The 20,110-nt window shown below is 35.4% G+C and overlaps 2 protein-coding genes and 1 long non-coding RNA gene across 7 annotated transcripts; 2 read left to right on the top strand and 1 right to left on the bottom strand.

Moving 5' to 3' along the window:
- Nucleotides 1–264: 264 nt before the first annotated feature.
- LOC127506752 (uncharacterized) lies at nt 265–9,226 on the top strand. 3 transcript variants are annotated; one of them, XM_051883563.1, is made up of 18 exons: nt 301–557; nt 1,046–1,455; nt 1,638–1,767; nt 1,890–1,955; nt 2,037–2,090; nt 2,203–2,586; nt 2,733–2,834; nt 2,916–3,148; nt 3,259–3,431; nt 3,524–3,617; nt 3,903–4,250; nt 4,384–4,501; nt 4,740–4,831; nt 5,092–5,209; nt 5,396–5,500; nt 7,292–7,459; nt 7,902–8,075; nt 8,297–9,226. In XM_051883563.1, exons 2-18 carry the CDS (start codon nt 1,306–1,308, stop codon nt 8,536–8,538), a joined length of 2,751 nt encoding a protein of 916 aa, XP_051739523.1. In that variant the 5' UTR covers nt 301–557; nt 1,046–1,305; the 3' UTR covers nt 8,539–9,226. The 3 variants fall into 3 exon arrangements, 2 of the variants coding, with proteins under 2 accessions (XP_051739523.1, XP_051739524.1); XR_007928117.1 differs by lacking the exons at nt 5,092–5,209; nt 5,396–5,500 and having other exon boundaries at nt 265–557; XM_051883564.1 differs by lacking the exons at nt 301–557; nt 1,046–1,455; nt 1,638–1,767; ... (1 more) ...; nt 2,037–2,090; nt 2,203–2,586 and having other exon boundaries at nt 2,730–2,834; nt 2,916–3,431.
- Nucleotides 9,227–11,405: 2,179 nt separating this feature from the next.
- On the bottom strand, nt 11,406–20,108 carry LOC127506768 (polycystic kidney disease protein 1-like 3). 3 transcript variants are annotated; one of them, XM_051883593.1, is made up of 5 exons: nt 19,836–20,108; nt 18,437–18,593; nt 13,582–14,385; nt 13,040–13,083; nt 11,406–11,790 (listed from the first exon to the last, which is right to left on the bottom strand). In XM_051883593.1, exons 2-5 carry the CDS (start codon nt 18,558–18,560, stop codon nt 11,716–11,718), a joined length of 1,047 nt encoding a protein of 348 aa, XP_051739553.1. In that variant the 5' UTR covers nt 18,561–18,593; nt 19,836–20,108; the 3' UTR covers nt 11,406–11,715. The 3 variants fall into 3 exon arrangements, with proteins under 3 accessions (XP_051739553.1, XP_051739551.1, XP_051739552.1); XM_051883591.1 differs by lacking the exon at nt 19,836–20,108 and adding an exon at nt 18,726–19,122; XM_051883592.1 differs by lacking the exon at nt 19,836–20,108 and having other exon boundaries at nt 18,437–19,123.
- LOC127506965 (uncharacterized) lies at nt 16,098–18,680 on the top strand. Its single transcript, XR_007928200.1, has 2 exons — nt 16,098–18,040; nt 18,145–18,680. It is a non-coding gene; the product is annotated as an uncharacterized LOC127506965 (long non-coding RNA).
- Nucleotides 20,109–20,110: the final 2 nt, after the last annotated feature.

The raw sequence follows: 20,110 nt of genomic DNA, 5'->3' as shown, positions 1-20,110 counted from the left end.
TATACTAATGGTCTAGTTTGGGTTTGCTTAGGACCGGCATTTGCTGTAAAATACTGCCTCATCAACGGACCTTAACTGTTCTCCATTATCTGCTTAGGTGTAAATGTTTTGAACGTGCATGACATAAGGTTGTTGATGTGCCCCATCAACGCATATAAAGTGCGTGACCATATCCATTAATTGCCAATCACTTGTATGCCACCTTGGACAACCTAAGCTGATAAATGTTTACTAATATTTGTGCTTGTATCTATTTTCTTTTCTTTTCTTTTCTTTTCTTTTCTTAGGAATGTGGCTCCTTCCAACCCTATCTCACGGCGAATTCGTACTAATTCGTACGAATTAACCAAGTGGCTAAATCGTACGAATTCGTACGATTTGTTCATTGCATTTAAAACAACCTCGTCAAGGCGAATTCGTACTAATTCGCACGACTTAATTACGTGGTTAAATCGTACTGTATCGTACGATTTCTTGTTCGCGTTGAATAAGCGTGACCCAACTCTCCATTGGAAAGCATCGCGATATTAAACAGCAGTTACACGTGCCACATCTCGGTAAGTAGTTTGTCATATGCTGTCCTAATGTCCTAATATAATGTTCTATATAAGTCCATTATATGTTATGTATTAATCAGATCGGCTCCATAATGCTCGCTGGATTTTATCTGCCATCTCTTACCATGTTTTGTTCCAAAAAGTTGAACATATATCGCTAGCTAGGGTGATTAAACGCTAGAGTTAGCGTTAGCTAGCTTCGATCAGTTTATTACGTTCATATTGGTGGAATTATAGAAGTAGTGACCACCACTGTACTTCTATTACTATTTTGAAGTTTTAGCTCAATAACGGCAATGCTTAGCCTACTATGCTTTTACCATAGTTACTGTGGTAATTGGTAGTTTAAGTACAGTTACCGCAGTAACTGTAGTTCTACCTTGATATGTGTAGTAAAAGCACAGTCATTGCAGTAGTTGCCATGCTGTTAATACCTTTTATTTAATATGCAAAAATTGTAATTCAGCATTTCTTTTTCTACCTTGCAGTTACTTCAGATCCCACACTACTCCATACAGACTTCCTACAACTTATTAACCCAACGGCTCTTTTAAGAGCCATCTCTTGCAAATCTCTTGTCTCTCTGACACACACTCACACTCTCTCTCACTCTCTCACTCACACACACACACACACACACACACAGACATACACAGCGACTCTTTCCCCCTCCATTCCTCTTCTCTTCCTTCACCTCTTTGTCTTTCGACTTTTCTTTGATTATTTCTCTTTCTTTCTCTTCTTCAATATGGCATCTTGTCAAAACTCAGGTTTTGACCAATTATGTCAGGAAGCTGCAATTATTACAAGGGAACTTGAACTCAAAGCTGCCAGTGCTGAACTTGAAGCAGCTACCAAGGAGGCTGAAGAAATTCTACTAACCTTCAACCCTCCACCAGTAATGTTGAATACATTTCATTTCAATTTTTTGTTTTGTTTTCATTTAACTACTTTTTAATTCAAATTAATTTGCTGTATTTTTAGCTGTTAATATATTTAAAAGACCTAGCTTATGATCATCTTGGCATTTTGTTTCAACATGAATTTACAAAAGAAAAAATAAGTCCTCTTTTTTTCTAGTTGAAAAAGAAGACCAAACAAGCCTGTAGCACTCGTCTCAGACCAGTCTCTTTTGTAGAGAGGGATGAGTTTGGGCATCTTGTGCCAAAACGGAGAAGGCCAAAACTTACCAAGGCAAACATCTCCAAAGGTACATTTGTTATATTTTGCACAATGTATTCTTGCAGCTTATACATGTTTCTCCTCTCATAATGAGTAGCATCATATTTTGTCTGTTCTGTATGTTTCTATTAATCTTAATCTGTTTTTTAGCTACAACGATTAATAGTCCAGCTATGTCATCATCTTTGGAGTCTGGGCAAGTAGACATTGATCATGGTGAGTAATGACATGAACACTTTTCAAAATAACTAGTCATGCAGAGTTATTAGTGACTTTTTGTTGTTTCATTGTTCTTAGGTGAAATTCCATCACTGCCTTCTCACACTGTTTGGCCAGCAGTTGAAGATATAGGTGTGTATATGTGTATTGTTTAAAGAGTTCTCAGTATAATCACTGCTTTGTAATGATCAGTCTAACCAACTGCCATGAACACTATAATTACTTTAGTTTTTTTCTAATTCAGAAACTCTTCATCAAGAGGTAGAGGATCTATTGGCTGATACTGGAGACATTCAGGGCCCAAATCCGACTTCCTCAAACACATGGTCAGTTCGCATGGCCCAGACTAAAAAGAAGTGGGCAGCTTTGAGGCCAGAGATGGTGGAATCTTTATTAACAGCTGAGTACACAGAGATCAGACAGTGCCAGCACTGCCAACTGAAGCGATCTGTTATCCGCTGTAAAGACTGTGTTCCTAAACAGCTGTACTGTGCAGACTGCGATATTTTGGCCCATGAAAGGAAACTGCACAACCGAGAGACAGATGTAGAAGGATTCTTTCGGGCCATATCCCCATCAACTTTGGTGAAGGTGGATATTGACGGCCAATTCCATTTTGAGGAAAAAGGCATGTAATTCAGTTGTTTTAGAATTTATAATACCTTCATGTGAATCTATCATGTGAATTTCCATGTAATCATAATAATAACGCAGCTATGGTATTTTTGGTAAAGGTTGAATTTTCTAGCCTTACTTTTTTTTTTTTTTTTCCAGATTGCCTTTTGCCTCTAGCGACACCTGATCAAATTTGCAGCTGTGCCACTGATACCATTGTGGTGTCAGGAGGTAAAAAGGCTATTCTCATTGGAATTGATGGTGAGTCCAGTGTATTTATAAAAAAAAAATAAAAAAAAATTATTGATTATTTTGTTTTTATACTATACATTATTTCAATAGGTCGCTACAATGTCAGCTTGCCAACCTTCACATGCTCAACATGCCATATGAGCAGAACGACCAGCATCCCACAACTGATCAAGTCTGGTTACTGGCCTGCCACAGCAAGCTGTGAAACGCTGTATAAAATTGATGTGTTTGTGTCATATGACCACATGAAATTGACTGCTCCTGGACTTTCTAGACAGTCCTTCATCAGTTTATTGGAACAGCGGACGGAGTTCTTTGGCCGAGTATTAATTGAATGAACTACTGAATCATTTCCTTTTTTCTTCTTTTCATGTTTGGAAGTGAGCTATTTCTTACAAGGTTTATGTTTTTTTGTGTGTGTGTTATTTTACAGGATGGAAAGATCTGCACAGATGCTTTTCAAAGAAGTTTTTTCGAATGGAGATACTGCCAGTTCGAAATTGATCAGCTCTGTGGACTGAAAGTGTTTGACTGTCCAGCCTGTTCTCCATTTATGCTTGCTGTGTCAGTAGATGGTAACAGGAAATTGTATCGCTTCAAAAGAGGGTAGGAGAAATTCTATATCAGTGTGAAAAGCATTAAAAAGATATTTAATGCCAATTAGCTTTTCATTAAATAATTATGTAATTATATTCAAGGGCTGAAGATCATGGTCTGTTCAAGGGTGTCTTTGTCTGTGAGGATGAAGATGTTTCCAAGTTCGTGGACTACATTAATAAGAAGACAAAGCACGTAGGTTGTATTGTTTTGTCATAGTGTTTTCTAAAATTGTATTTCCTGAACAAAAAATAGCAATGGACATATTCATGTAAACCCAATAGCAAAATTAAGACCAATGCATTGAATTGTCATATCTTTCTATCTCGCATGGCTTGCAGTAAAGCAAAAATTCAACTAGTGGTCATTTGAAATGTCTGTTGGCATTTTTTCACCCCACATATTTCCTTAGACATTTGTCCACAAACATCATTTAATACAATGTTGTTGGATCATCACATTTCTTTCACCTCTTGATAGTCCGCTGGAAAAGGTGTCTGTGGATCGAGTCAGTGGACTGCAGCACGGGAGTCCATCCCAAAGAAAATCAGCAAGCTGGATGAGGAGGGGATGGAGGTGGCTGTCTGTCGGCATGGTGTGCTGCTGAGAAGTCTGAACATGATGAGGGGGGAAATATTTGCATATCCTTTGTTTCTCCAAAAGGAGCTGACTCCAAGGAATGTTCAGTTCATGTGCACTGACGTAATATGCAAGTACTGGCCATACCTGCAGAGAGTTGTTAATGATTGTCCAGAGCTTTCTCCTCTCCTGCACATGAAGCCATTCCTGTCAGTGATGCATGCAAAGGCCCACTCTTGGAAATGTGAGGTAAACTGTTTTCCAGAACATGAGGGTACCAATTTGTGACTTGTGTATTTATGATCAGTAATTGTGAAATTGTGTGTATATTCTAAAAGATGTGGTTGTTTTATTTGTTAAATATTTGATCTCCATGCACAAGATTAAGTGGGGTGGCCGAAACCAAGAAGGAGCAGGCACCACCTTGGGTGAAGAGGTGGAACAAGTAAACAGCTTCTTGTCGAGAACTGCTATATGCAGTAAATACATGACCAAAGGAGGTAAGTGCATAACTACAAACATATACAATGCAAAGTTACTAAATGGGACTCAAAAAATCCATTCATTTTTAAATGGCATTAGTATTAAACTTTTACCTGACACTTGATCATCCCTAGAGGTGTTAATGCAAGTCCAACATCATTTTCATATCAGTCTTCTAAACGAACCAAAATGGAAAAAATGGTATGCAACATTAATGGGAGCTATCGATTATTTATATTATTTTATATTGTTTAGCTAGGACAGACATGATTACTATCCAGGCCATGGCATGGAATCAACGCAAAATTGACAACCTTGCAAACGTGCTGTCCCGAAGATTAATAAAGGTATGTTTCTAAATTGCTTTTCTCTTTTACAGGTGACAGTTGTAGTCTTTTAGTGTTTAATTTTGATGTAGTATTTGCTGTGGTTCAGTAGGCAAGTGGCAACTATAAAGTCAAAACTGTGAATTCCAAGACCAACTTTATGTATTAATAAAAGAAAATGTATATCCTGTTTTTCCATTTGAAAAGGGTCATTAATCATGTATGCATCTGTCATTAGTTTTTATCTCTTAACAAATGCACTTTATGGTATTGTTCATTAGACAAAAGCACAAATTCAGGAGGAGTCCCTAAACCTTGATGCACTAAAGACAGAGTTTGAAGTAACCGATGACACGCTTAAAGACTGGACCAGTGAAATCCAGCAGTGGGCTGATACAGGTAGGCATATTTTAGATTACTTTAGCACTGTACTTATTGTTTTAACCCTTTCAGTAACAGAACTTTGACTGTAGTGTTGTGTATGACTTTTCTGTTTCTACTTTTTTTAAATTTTAAGCCTCATCCTTATAATCATAATGTACATGTTTATTTCTATTGTAAAAGCATATTTTATCAATAATTTAGCAACAAGTAAGGAGAATGCAAGCAGTCAACAGGGACTCCAGAAGACAATTGAGACTCTTTATGTGAGCATCAGGCAGAGGAAGCGAGATCTTTACCGTCAAACAGGTTAGATCATTTTAAACATTAAATAATTTTAAAGCTTTTAAAGGCCAATTCACACCGCTCAGACAAACACCAACAAATGCATCAAGTCTGTTGGTGTTTGTTTTCACCTGTCTCAACATGTTCAATCAGCATTTGTTGGTGTCTGTTGGGGCAGTTATTTTCATAAATTTCTAAATCTAACGGCCAGCTTGATTGTTGGTGTTTGTTGGCATTAATCTGTGTGGTGTGAATTGGCCTTAAAGGGGAAATATTATCCCCCTTTTTTACAAGATGTAATAAAAGAATGTGTCTGAAGTTTCAATTCAAAATATCCCAGGGATTATTTATTATAGTATGTTTTATTTGGGTGTGAGCAAAAACATGGTGTTTTCATGTGTCTCTTTAAATACAAATGATCAGCTGCTTTCACTCCCTTTTCAAAAGAGTGTGTAGCCTTTTATAGCTTGCGCTAGTTTGGATACTCCAGCAACAATAACTGGAGTCTGAAGAATCTCATACAGTGAATAAAATTCCCAAAAAGATTAATACCAACTGTTTGTGATCCAAATTCATATTCAGAACATGTAAGTACCACGTTATATATTGTGAATGTTTGTGTGTGTTTTTTTTACCATACTGTATGGCTAATGTGGCTAAACTTATTGTCTCTGTATTCACAGAGATCAGAGCTATGTCATTAGTTTTGTTTTTAAGTACTAAAAGTGTGCTTCAGAATTATAGACAGTGAGTGTTTTCGGGTTAAAAATAACAAGCTCTGGTCTCTGTGAATACAGTTAGAGACAATGGTAACTTTAGCCACATTAGCACATTCAGAAAGGCGATTTGCGAAAACACACGTTATAAGGTACGGTACTTGCATGTTCTGGATATGAAAAGTTGGATCACAAATAGGGCTGAACGATTAATTGCATTTGTGATAATATCACAATATGATAAAACAAGATTTTTTAAATGCAAAGGCTGCGATTACACTCTGGTCACGTCACGTGACATGCGAGAGAGTAAAGCAGTCTTCAGAGTAAGCATCAACTTGGCATGTTACGCATATAGGCCTGGCCTACAGGAACAGTTTGTTTAACCTAATATTGTGTTGGTCATACTAGGGGTGGGAGAAAAAAACAATGCAACGCGATTCTCTCTCCAACGATTCTGGATCGATTCTGAGCTTAGTTTTTAACCACAGATATTCATAATTACAGCCATCAACAGATTAGTTATAATGTATGAATAGCTGAAACATTATATCACTATCTGCTCTAGCAAGGGTATAAACATGGCGGACTGTGTGCGGCTCCCTCAGGGCAGGATCTATGCTAATAGTGCAGAGATCATTGCCAGTGAATGGGGCTTTTCCCTACAATGATGTCACAGTAGGGAGAAAACTGGAACAGTGCATTTTCAGACACTGCTTCTGATTTATGGGGATTATAAAAAAATAGATTTTTATGATTGTAGGGTGGTTGGTTATACACACGGGGACACAACATTCAAACACCATGTAAAAGTGAATTTTACATAATAGGCCCTTTTAACAATTTCAACACTGGTTTGCGTTGTTTTATAATAGTGAGACCTTGGATAGCACTAAGCTGAAGAACTTTGGGAAAGAAATAAATGTTATGTACTTTAACAAATATGTACAGTATTTTGCAAACTGCTTTCTGAATGAATTTTTTTGCCTATATATATATATATATATTTTTTTTTTTTTTTTTTTTTTTTTTTTTTTTTTTTTAAATTTAAGAAAGAGTCTTAAATTGCACATATTATGGCATTGCATTGTCTTTTCAGATGGAAACAAAAGAAGACACAAACTCCGTAGAAAAATTTTGGAGGAAAAGGCCAAATTTAGTGCAGCTGTAGATGAGTACAACAGGGAAGCACCTGAAAAGCTGCAGTCAGCTGACACAGTTCTGGCATCTGAGAGCTATGCATGGCCATGGGTACTGGATGAGCGTGGTATGTTATGTTACTCATTCAAATGTATGTACTGTATTTACAGTATGTAGCAGCTTATCTGCTTGCAGTGGATATTGTGTATACCTATTGTGCAGCAGGACATCTTGCATGATTTCAGCAGCATGTTCCCCCAAGACCAAATACAATAACTTATCCATCATAACTTATATTCATCATATCTATCAATATACTACAAACTTATTAAATAAGTTTGTAGTATATTGATAGATATGATGAATATAAATGAGTTGTCATTAATGAAATGTATAATAATACATTCATAAAAATTGTAGCTTTGATAATTGTTTCTGTTTATACATGCAAACGTCAGACAAAATGCTTGTTTAATTTATATTTATTTTTTAATTATATATTTAAACACCTTTGTACAAAGTATATTGATACACTATCCATGTCATTATTTTTGGAAATATCTTCACAGATAATCTTGTCACCAAAAAAAGGGCCTTTGACCAACTGATGCTGCTGAAGCGCCTTACCGAAGAGGAGTGCATTGTCCTGAATGAAATCAGGAATCACTGGAAAAGCCTCAAAAAGGATCTATCTCTTCTAAATGACCTTTCATGTCATGTTGCTGTTGATATAAAAAAGAACAGTAAGCACTACATACTTTTCTGTTAATTTTGTTAAAAACAATATTAACATCAATATGTCTATAATATCATGCTCTTTAACTGAATCTCTGTTAATAATCCATAATCACTTTCTTCAACTGGTGAATAAGTTAATTGATGCTGTAAAGTTTGCAGAAAATTAAAGCAGAATAGAACCTCCTTAAAATGACTGATTTATAATTTTGTTTTTTGTTACTTACAGAACAGGACTCTGGACTTTCCAAAAGTGGAATTCTGGGACTTCACGCTCTACTACAGAAAAAACTATGCTACCTAAAAAGTCACATCTCCTCGGTTCAGCAACTGTATGGTAGTGTCCTAGACAATTGTGAGGTGTGTGAGAAACTGCAAGATGATGATTACCTTGACATGGATGAGGATTATATCCAGTATGGTTCAGAGGATGAGGAGGAGGATGAAGATGAAGTTTCATTTGAAATTTAAAAACTTTGTAAATCATTACTGTGGAAAAACTGAGCAACATACACTAATTTATGATACTCATTTAATTTCCATTAAATCTTAGCTGTCTATATTACTTGATAAAACACTGACAAGGTGTTGTGTAAATGTGTAATCCTACTGTTAAATTTCATAATTTACATGGTAAAAATTACACTGTAAAACATTACTTGCACTATTATTTATTGTAAAATAGCTTCTTGATGTAACAAACCTGTAATATTCATGACTATCTGTACATTGTTTTACCAAAATGTACTAAATTCATAACAAATTCAGACAGAGAACCTGCCAACCAATTTTATTGTTTTCAGTATGAGTGTGCTGAAGATTTTATGTAATGGGGTAGATGTTTGAAAATGCATGTACTGTATGTGTTTGCAGTGACCTGTCCAATAAATGTGCTAAACTGCTTTGCTCTAGAGCTGATATGTAACTAAAATGCCTACCTAGGTCCTTTTTCATCCTTGCCCTAATAGACTGATTGACAACTGGTTAATCTGATTTATAGCCCATTTCAGGTGAGTACTATTGGATCTGTGTGTAATGATTCAAACTCAGGATCTTATTTCAGGCTTAAGACTGTTTTCAGAAGCTTACATGTGCCACATCTTTTTAAAAGCCTAAAAACAGCTCAAACATGCAGTTTATTCCAAGCCTTGTCTGTGAAACCGGGGGTAAATGTTTATGTATTTAATATGTGTAATTTAATTAATATATTTAATAAATATTACTTAACCCCATGGTGTATGCAATGGATGAAAACCATTTGGCCCTTGCTTGGAAGAGCCTTACTTAAAGCCTATTTCTACATCAGGTTAACCACACAAAGGAAGCTATCGTTTAAAAATGCTAGTTTACGTTTAATGGGAAATTATAAATGTATAAAACATAACCAAATATATTTTTATAGGAGTCTTATGCATTCATCTCGTTAATAAATTCGCCATATAAAACCGGAAGATTCTGTCGTAATTGACCATATATGTAGACGTGTGCATGGCGCCTCTTTTGCACTGCTTCGTCATTGGCTCCACAGCACCGGCAGGAACCGCTCTGGTTGGTCGATCTTTAAACACCTATTAAAAAGCGCTTCGTGTTGCAAACTACGTTTTGCTGTTAATATTATGCCAGTTATACATTCAGTTAACAATACCACGTTGCTATGTTGAGAGAAATTATCCCATTATCGACATCACAACCCTAACCCTAACCCTAAGCCTAAGCACACACTTCAAAGAACTACAAGTATCAGCGCCATGATTTCACGTTCCACCGACAGAATGGCGGAGGCTTATGGGTAATGTAGTTTAAAAACGTTTACTTATTAAATAAAATAAATTCCATCTTTAATGAATCAATGGATATTTAAATATGTTCATTGGGCAAACCTCTGTGACATATTTAAGAGATAGGCTGAAATTTTGTATTTTACTATGCACACTTTTTAAAACGCATTTATACCACCTTTCTATAAATGTCAGGAAGCTGTATCTAACATTATTTATTAAACACACCATAAAGAGTTGTCCTGCAAATTTTCTTTTAAATACACTAATCAGACTTTGATTTACAGTCATTCAAAGTATGCATTTTTTTGCTCTTCAAGGGGGCGCTACTGGGCCCCAGGGGGTGGAAGGGCAATAAAACCTACACATATGTATTCTCCTCATCATGTACAACAAACTACGTTGAGTCACATTTATATTCTAGAATTTTATCTTTTTCCTATTTTCCATATTTTCATTATGCTTGTATCAGTTTTTGATGGGTATTGTGAGACTCTGATCTGATGAAATGAAAATAAAAATATATATAAAAAGAATCAAAACTTAATCACTTTTACTTTGCAACATTAATATTTATGATATGTTTTACATGCATAATTCTAAATAAATACATGCAGTGGTTATTTCGCTGTGATTTGTCTGAGATACACCTGGCTGTGAATTAACACGTCAAGGGCATTGTCTGGAGTCCTGCCTGCTTACTTCTGTGCAACAAGATAGTGAGGCACAAGAGATTCTTAATTCCTAAGTTATAGTGATCACAGGGGCTGGGACACCATCTGACTGAGTGAGGGCCACCAGAGGATAACAGAGATCTGTGGTGACTGAAGCAGTTTTACCTAGCTTATGCATACAGTGGGAATTTCTACCACAAGCAGTTGTCAAAAATGTTAAAAACTTATATGGCTATATTACATACTGATTATCTCTTTATATATCTGTGTTTTTTAAACAGTGGCAATGGGTGAACCTGAAACAACTAATCCAACTTATATGTACAACAGAAGTTGTCACATTTATTGTTGTAGTGCTTTATACAACAGATTGATTCAAAGCAATCATCTCAGTAATAAACAGAAAAAAATTCAAATATGACATTCAAATTCTATTCAAAGCTGCTCTACTGTAGTGGAATTATTGAGATATTCGTTACATTTAAGAAAGTATTACACAGTCTGACACACCTTGCAATATTACACAAGGCCAATATGTCATTCACTGAGATAACAAGGTACATATTGTTACTATGACATAGATCAAGGTGCAAAAATGCATGCAATATAAATAATTACAATATAAAAGACCTTCTGTAATTTGAAAAAAATTACCTTTTTATCCTCATCTTCTTGCACTTCCTTAAATGCTTCCTCGGTACGGTGTATGTTCTATTTTCTAATGCAGTAAAGGATCCATGTTGATAATGCCCTAGTACATATCCTAGACAAAGTTGTGCCAAAAGTGTCTGTAGAATTATAACCTACTACAGTTCTGTAATGATTTTTGCAGCATTCCTAACAAGTAACTGAAACATGGCATGTTTACTGTATTTACCACAGCATGTTATATCAATGTTACTGCATCATTTTATTAAAAGAATCAGGATACTTTTCTTACAAATCAATCATAAAATAATTTTTTAATGAAACCCCATTTTTAATGTACAACATTAAACACTTCATTTTAGAACACAATACTTTATTGTAGGATGTATTATATGATAGATGCTTTGCTGTTTTGCAAGATTAACATAGGCATGCATCCACTGTTCAAGTACAATGTATTTGTTAAAACAAATTCATTGAAACACAATTACTACTCATATTTTGTATTTATTTCATTATATGCACTGATATGTCAAATGTGTATGAATTTAAACAGAAGCAAATAGTTCGCAAACTACTGTACAGCATCCTCGGACACCCATGTACTCCGCCACTTCTTGCCACTAAGAAAAAAAAAAGAAAGACAGTAGTTGTTATAAAAACTTGAAATCACCCTGTCAAAAGATGTGCCCAGTCTTTTTGACCATTCAATTCGCTCATAGGAAAGTTTAGTTTAACAATGGAAAAATGAGAATTTGACTCAATTTGACTCATGTCCTTCACTTCAATAGTTCAATAGTTTAGTCATAAGTATTGTTATGAAATATAATAATATAAATACACTAAACGTTGTGTCAGAATGATGGCTGGCAATAATTATATGACCAGCAACATTTCTCATGTGCCTGTTTCTTCAAATGGCATTAATAATTAACAATTAACAAAATAATTACATAATTAACAAAAATGAATGTTTTATGATCAAATGAAAGAGGTATCAGTGGCCCTATATGTGCAAATGAAACAATAAATACCAATTTACACATAATAATGCAAAAAAAAAAAAAAAAATTATATATATATATATATATATATATATATATATATATATATACACACACATATACATATACACACACACACACACACACACACATACATACATAATGGGCAATATATGATAATTATAAATAATAATGCAATATTTCTTTATTAAGGTGTTATACCAAAATTTGTGTTAAATACAGCTTCCAAACTTATTATACAACTATTGAATAGTTTCCTGTTGAATGTCATCTATCAGAACATCTGCCAGTTGGCCGGTTAAGGTTACAGATGCTTATGCTAAATGGGCTCTGAAGATTTGCTCTTTTTGGATGTCTGACATATCGCCCATCTTACACACGGCTTGTACCAAATACTGCTGAAAACCACTTACACTGCATTGATATTCAAACTAGAGAAGATAAACAGAAAAAAAATTAAAAAAAGACAAATTGTAATGTTTGTTTTTTCACCAGAGCCTTCACAAATGATATTGACCCCTATGATAATGGGTGTTCAGATTATTTTGTCCAACCCCTGTAAAATTTAGGTCAAAATGACCCTGAAGTTCATGGATGAGTACAATTTTTTAGAACAGTGGTTCTCCTGGAGGCCCTCCAACACTGCACATTTTGCATGTCTCCTCAATCAAACACACCTGATTAAGGTTATCAGCTCATTAGTAGTGACTCAAAGATCTAAAATGTCAGACAAAGGACACATGCAAAACGTGCAGTGTTGGTGGGCCTCCAGGAATGTGGTTGGGAACCACTGTCTTAGAAGAACAATACGGTCAAATAAGCTACCAAATAAAATGTCTGTACTTACCAAGATGTGCAAGGCTGCCAACGAAAAAGATATTCTTTTCTTCCCTTTAAAGAACGGACAGACAAAAAAAATGTATCAAGATCTGTTACATCATTATACTTCAAGCTAAACAGCACAAGGAATAAAATAACTGATTTATGCTAGTTATTTTCATGTACTTGTCAACCTAACAATAATATAATTGGACAATTTACTGGTCAGTGAAACTGTTTAGGGATGTTGCCAGTTACCAGTGCTGTTAACTTACTGTTTCAGTAGCAAAAGTTACATGTAACATTACAATTCATTTGAAGGTTTTAAAGAGGAATAAACAGTAGTAATGAAGTGGCTTTTTTCCTTCTTTATTCTGACCAACCTCCCTATCTCTCTCCCTCACAACCTCTCCATGGTACACATCCTGGCTGCTATGTGAACATTCTGTAATGCAACAACATGCATCCATAATTACAACTGGATTAGTCTTTTTTTTCAGTGTTATGTGTTAATTTTCAAATGAACTGAATGTAGTTCAACAATAAGCATTACAAAGAAGGAAACATTACCATTATGTATTTGTCTCCCCTTTCTCTTTATTGGCTTGTAGAACACATTGGAAATATTGACTGTAAAGGTGGAGTCGTTGGGCACAGAGGTGTGGTCGTTAAATGCAGGGGTGGGGTCATTTGACAAAGAAGCAGTTCCACTGGTCTGAAAGGCGGAGTTGCTGGACACAGATGCAGGGTGATTGGCCGCAGTGGTGGAATTGATGGATGCGAAAGCGGGGTCATTGGACACAGACGGAGGGTCACTGGCTGAAAAGGTGGAGCTTTTAAACACAGAGGCGGGGTCACTGGATGCAGAGGCAGAGGTGTTGCACACAGAGGCGGGGTCACTGGACGCAGAGGTGTTGGACACAGAGGCGGGGTCACTGGACGCAGAGGTGTTGGACACAGATGCGGGGTCACTGGACGCAGAGGCAGAGGTGTTGCACACAGAGGCGGGGTCACTGGACGCAGAGGTGTTGGACACAGAGGCGGGGTCACTGGACGCAGAGGCAGAGGTGTTGCGCACAGAGGCGGGATCACTGGACGCAGAGGTGTTGGACACAGAGGCGGGGTCACTGGATGCAGAGGCGGGGTCACTGGACGCAGAGGTGTTGGACACAGAGGCGGGGTCACTGGATGCAGAGGCGGGGTCACTGGACGCAGAGGTGTTGGACACAGAGGCGGGGTCACTGGATGCAGAGGCAGGGTCACTGGACGCAGAGGTGTTGGACACAGAGGCGGGGTCACTGGACGCAGAGGTGTTGGACACAGATGCGGGGTCACTGGACACAGAGGTGTTGGACACAGAAGTAGGGTTGTTCCCTGTAGAGGGTTAAGAAAAAAGAACAGTATTTAACTTAAAATATACACAATTACATATTCATTATAAACCATTATATATATATATATATATATATATATATATATATATATATATATATATATATATATATATCTCAACACATTCTGTATAATTTATAAAATACTGCTACTTAACTTACCTATACAGCCTATTTGCCTATAATGCTCTAGCTCAGGGTTCACAATCATGTTCCTGGAGATCTTCAGTACTGGTCAAAAATGGAGACATTAATATTTTAATGTTTTTGAAAAAAAAAGGCTCTTCGCTGTTCATCAAGCCTGCATTATTTTACCAAAAGTAAAGAAAAAAACTGTAATATTGTGAAATAGTATTACAATTAAAACAAAAAATAATGGTTTTCCATTTTAATATACTATACGAAACAATTTATATCTTTGATGCAAAACTGAACTTTCAGCATCATTACTCCAGTCTCAGTGTCACATGATCCTTCAGAAATCATTCTAATATGATGATTTACTATCATTGTTGGAAACAGTTGTGCTGCTTAATATTTTTTATAACTTGTGATACTTTTTCAGGATTCGTTGAAGAATAAAATGTTTAAAAAGAAAAGCATTTATTTAAAATAGAAATCTTTTGCAACAATATACTTTTTTTCTCTTTAAAAAAAAAAAAAAAAAGGAAATAAAGAAATTAATACTTTTTTTCAGTAAGGACATGTTAAATTGATAAAGTGACAGTACAGACATATATTGTTAGAAAAGATTTCTATTTTGAATAAATAAACTTTTTATGCATCACTGAATCCTGAAGACAATATCACAGGTTCAAAAAAAAAAAAATTATATTAATCAGCACAACTGTTTCCAACATTGATAGAAAATCATCATATTAGAATGATTTCTGAAGGATCATGTGACACTCAAGACTGTAATGATGCTGAAAATACAACTTTGAAGTCACAGGAATAAATTACATTTTAAAGTGGTAACACTTTACAATAAGGTTCATTAGTTAAACATTAGTTAATTAATTAACTAACATGAAGTAACCATGAGCAATACATCTGTTACTGTATTTACTAATCTTCGTTAATGTTAATGAAAATACAGTTGTTCATTGTTTGTTCATGTTAGTTCACAGTGCATTAACTAATGTTAACAAATTCAATTCTTGATTTTAATAATGTATTAGTAAACGTTAAAATTAACATTAACAAAGATTATCAAATGCTGTATAAGTGCAGTTCATTATTAGTTTATGTTAACTAATTAACCTTATTGTAAAGTGTTACCTTTAATGTATATTAATATGAAAAAAACATTTTAAATTGTTTTTAAATAGATTTTAAATAGATTTTCACAATATGACAGTTTTTTCTGTATTTTTGATAAAATAAATTCAGGCATGATGAGCATAAGAGACTTCTTTCAAAAACATTATAAATAATAATGTGTCCAAACTTTTTGAACAGTAAAGTTCAGCTCCATTTCTGATCAAACTATCACTAATTAAATATACAGACCGCACAGCAACCAAGACACATTACAATACGTGCACAAGAAAATATGTCTGAAGTTTTACATCAACCCATACACGTCTGATGACTGTGAGCTGCATTACATGCAAGACTGAAATGGTGGCTAACAAAGAAATTTCTAACATTAATTTTGATCATGGCTTGTCTTGAAAAATAAAGACAATTTGATTGATGTCATAGAAGTCACACTGCAGGATTGTGTGACACTGCTACAATTTTGTCTGAGGTAAAATCTGATCGCAATGTCCTGTCAGTGAACATGTCAAACTAACAATCAAAGACTACATATTTTAGCCTAGGATCAGAGGAATCTTTTAGTATTTCTAAAATTTGTCCGAGGTGGCCAAATTGTGAACCTGGTTTAAGATCTTCAGGAGCACTTGATAATTAAATACAGTTGTGTTAGATAAGGGTTGGGTCTGAACTCTGCAGGTAGGTAGATCTCCAGGATTGGGCACACCTGCACTAGATCCTTTGTATTTAACCAATCTTCTATCACGCTATACATCACGCTCTTAGGTCACAAATCTTTTGATAGTACATAGAATAGAACTAAAGAAGGTAGAGCGTTTTCACATTTGCTTCCTCGACTCTAGAATAGCCTTCCTGATAATGTGAATCTAGATTACACACATCATATAAATTAGCATTCACTCACTGCATCTATACAAACAATGGTATCTGATGAAGTAGTACGAAATATACCTGATCGTCTTCTGCCTGAAATGCAATGAACTGCAGCTATGTTAATTCTTTTTCATTTGTTTTCCTGATTTTAACAACAGCAACTACAGATTGTGCTAGTTCCAGTCTTTCCGAAGATTTCAGGTAACACTGACAATTGCAAAGATTTCAGATGACTCCAAATTTGGATTGTAATTCAAAACTGTCACATACATTTCTTATATTTTAGTCATTATGAGCAGAAACTGCTTACATTAAGAACAATTTCATTGAGTCAGCTTAACTGAATACATGATATTAACTAACCACATAACATGTATTATATTATAGCTAAATATTAATTCCTGCTATATGGATATTATTTTGACAAAAAAAAAAAGGGTTAAAAAGATATGCTCAACCATCTAAAGAGGAGGTACTATCAAAAAACATATGTTCATCTTAATTGAAGAAAAGGTACAACACTCAAGGAAAAAAAAAAAAAAAAAAAAAAACTTTATTCACTTCCAGGCCAGTAGTTGGTGTCACTTTGTCAAAGAAACACGTAATACACATGTGAACATGTAATACGCATTACCATGATGTCACCATTTTCACAAATTCACATTTTTGTTGTTTATGTGGTGACTGTAAAGGCATTGTTTTCAAAAACTTGCACTTAAAATCCCATTTTCAAAAGCTTGTTTTCATGCCCCAAAATGTCGTTGTCGTGTAAATGAATGGACAAAATGCAAAATGTATAAAATGTTTCCATTTTCAGTTTAAAACAGTGTCATGTAAACAGCCTCTCAGTTTAAAACAAGCAACGTTTTAGCCACTGTCAAGGCCTTCATTAGACATCAAAAACAACTTCATCACACACTGCTTTAAACATTCTTACAATCAGCAGCAGGTGTACTCTACTAACTGTGGGAGTGGCTTTTTTTACAAGATCAAAAGGGAAAAAGAGAAATTTCAATAAAACATACCATAGCCTATTACCTAAATAGGCTCTTTGGGAAACAACAAATCTAAAGTAAAAATCCCAAGTTTCCCTGGACCTATGATTCACATCAATATCTCCTCCCAGGCCTAATAAATGAACTTGTTCAATGTGAAAATAAAAGGACTCACAGATAGAATGTGAATGCTATTTGAAATATTGTGCTACAGGGTTACTAACATCCTCATGTCTTTTGACACTACAATGTTCGCATATACAAGTTCTCAGTTCTCTTGATGTTTTTCAAACATACAACAATCCCCACATGAGAAATATATTGCATACATGACATTGCATAAATTACAGGTGATGAAACTTTTTATAAATACATCTATTTTTGCCTGTTCTAGGGGTGAAAAATATTTCTGCATCCCAGACTTTCAGTAATGGTCTGTACTTAACGACTGTCCAAACTTGGTGACATGGACATCCAAAATATCTAAAGGTGATTGTGAGTAGGTGTAAAGCATTCTGTGATATAGTTGTTCTTGACAAAGGCCTTAACAATGGCTAAAATGTTACTAATTTTAAACTTTTTTTCTCTTCTAGGGCGAGTGTTGCAACTTTTCTTCAATTGACATTATTTTGACACTCATCTACGGCTGATAACAACAATCCTTCCTAATTATAATATAATAATAATAATTTTAGAGGAAGTTATGATTTAAATCTATAGATGAATACTAATAAAACACTAACAGTAGTTATGCCACTACATGCACTCTATAAAACATATATTTAGTGTGACATCATAACAATCTTTTGGAGACAAGGGTAAATGAGTAGATATTACAATGAGAAAAGCTTTTCAAATTGTGAATGCAAATGTACAAATAAATACCTCTTGTAACAGCCTCATAAAGCCTCTGCATAACTGGAACTGAGGGATGGCTCTGAATGTACGCACTTTTAACTAAAACTTTTGTAGAGCGGTGCTGGCCTTTCTGTGTTGTGATAAAAAGCATCGGTGAGACACCTAGTAATTCCAACTTATGGAGCTGAGAAGAGAGAACAAAATGTTTTTAAACAAGAGTATACATTAAAGTTAAAAACTCACTTTAGTGCTAACAGGCTTTTTGTTTCAATTTAAAAAAAAAAAAAAAAAAAAGTCATATTAAAATAAAACTTACAATCAAGTCAACAGAATTCATGATTTTGCAAATATTTCCATCTTTTTTTAATTTGGCTGCCCATTGGTAATTAAATTTAAGTTTTTGGTGTTCCAGACTTTTCTTCTGTTTAACTGTTATTCCACAATGTTTACATGATTTGGAGGCGCTGCCGATCTCTTTATAGCAAACAGTACACTGCCGTGTTGTGGCTCCAGGTGCCATGCTTTTGTGTGTGAGAAAATGATGTAATGTCCCTAAAAATCTATAATTAATGTAGGCCTAAGTAAAGCATTGGGTAGGAATAAAAGGTGACAGCAATAATGTGCGTGTGTGTGTGCAAGTGTGAGTTTGAGTGAGTGTGTGAGAGTAAGTGAGAGTGTGTGAGAGAGTGAGAGAGAGAGAGAGAGAGAGAGAGAGAGAGAGAGAGAGAGAGAGAGAGTGTGAGTGAGTGAGTGAGTGTCAGAGAGAGAGAGAGTGAGTGAGTGAGTGAGTGAGTGAGTGAGTGTCAGAGAGAGAGAGGGAGAGAGTGAGTGAGTGTCAGAGAGAGAGAGAGAGCTTTTGCAAGAGATGGCTCTTAAAAGAGCCGTTGGGTTAATAAGTTGTAGGAAGTCTGTATGGAGTAGTGTGGGATCTGAAGTAACTGCAAGGTAGAAAAAGAAATGCTGAATTACAATTTTTGCATATTAAATAAAAGGTATTAACAGCATGGCAACTACTGCAATGACTGTGCTTTTACTACACATATCAAGGTAGAACTACAGTTACTGCGGTAACTGTACTTAAACTACCAATTACCACAGTAACTATGGTAAAAGCATAGTAGGCTAAGCATTGCCGTTATTGAGCTAAAACTTCAAAATAGTAATAGAAGTACAGTGGTGGTCACTACTTCTATAATTCCACCAATATGAACGTAATAAACTGATCGAAGCTAGCTAACGCTAACTCTAGCGTTTAATCACCCTAGCTAGCGATATATGTTCAACTTTTTGGAACAAAACATGGTAAGAGATGGCAGATAAAATCCAGCGAGCATTATGGAGCCGATCTGATTAATACATAACATATAATGGACTTATATAGAACATTATATTAGGACATTAGGACAGCATATGACAAACTACTTACCGAGATGTGGCACGTGTAACTGCTGTTTAATATCGCGATGCTTTCCAATGGAGAGTTGGGTCACGCTTATTCAACGCGAACAAGAAATCGTACGATACAGTACGATTTAACCACGTAATTAAGTCGTGCGAATTAGTACGAATTCGCCTTGACGAGGTTGTTTTAAATGCAATGAACAAATCGTACGAATTCGTACGACCCAGCTCGTACGATTTCGTACGATTTAGCCACTTGGTTAATTCGTACGAATTAGTACGAATTCGCCGTGAGATAGG

Source organism: Ctenopharyngodon idella, chromosome 24, assembly GCF_019924925.1.
Source record: "Ctenopharyngodon idella isolate HZGC_01 chromosome 24, HZGC01, whole genome shotgun sequence".
Taxonomy (NCBI): domain Eukaryota; kingdom Metazoa; phylum Chordata; class Actinopteri; order Cypriniformes; family Xenocyprididae; genus Ctenopharyngodon; species Ctenopharyngodon idella.
Note: the sequence above shows the minus strand (reverse complement) of the source record. Positions and strands in the feature narration are given on the sequence as shown.

Excerpts from the sequence above, each read along its gene's own strand:
- LOC127506752 (XM_051883563.1), top strand. The coding sequence starts at position 1,306 with ATGGCATCTTGTCAAAACTCAGGTTTTGACCAATTATGTCAGGAAGCT. Across the intron at positions 2,587-2,732 it reads ATTCCATTTTGAGGAAAAAG|ATTGCCTTTTGCCTCTAGCG; the intron begins GCATGTAATTCA and ends TTTTTTTTCCAG. Across the intron at positions 3,432-3,523 it reads TTGTATCGCTTCAAAAGAGG|GGCTGAAGATCATGGTCTGT; the intron begins GTAGGAGAAATT and ends ATTATATTCAAG.
- LOC127506768 (XM_051883591.1), bottom strand. The coding sequence starts at position 18,929 with ATGGCACCTGGAGCCACAACACGGCAGTGTACTGTTTGCTATAAAGAG. Across the intron at positions 18,594-18,725 it reads TGAATTCTGTTGACTTGATT|CTCCATAAGTTGGAATTACT; the intron begins GTAAGTTTTATT and ends CTCTCTTCTCAG. Across the intron at positions 11,791-13,039 it reads TGGCAGCCTTGCACATCTTG|TGGCAAGAAGTGGCGGAGTA; the intron begins GTAAGTACAGAC and ends TTTTTTTCTTAG.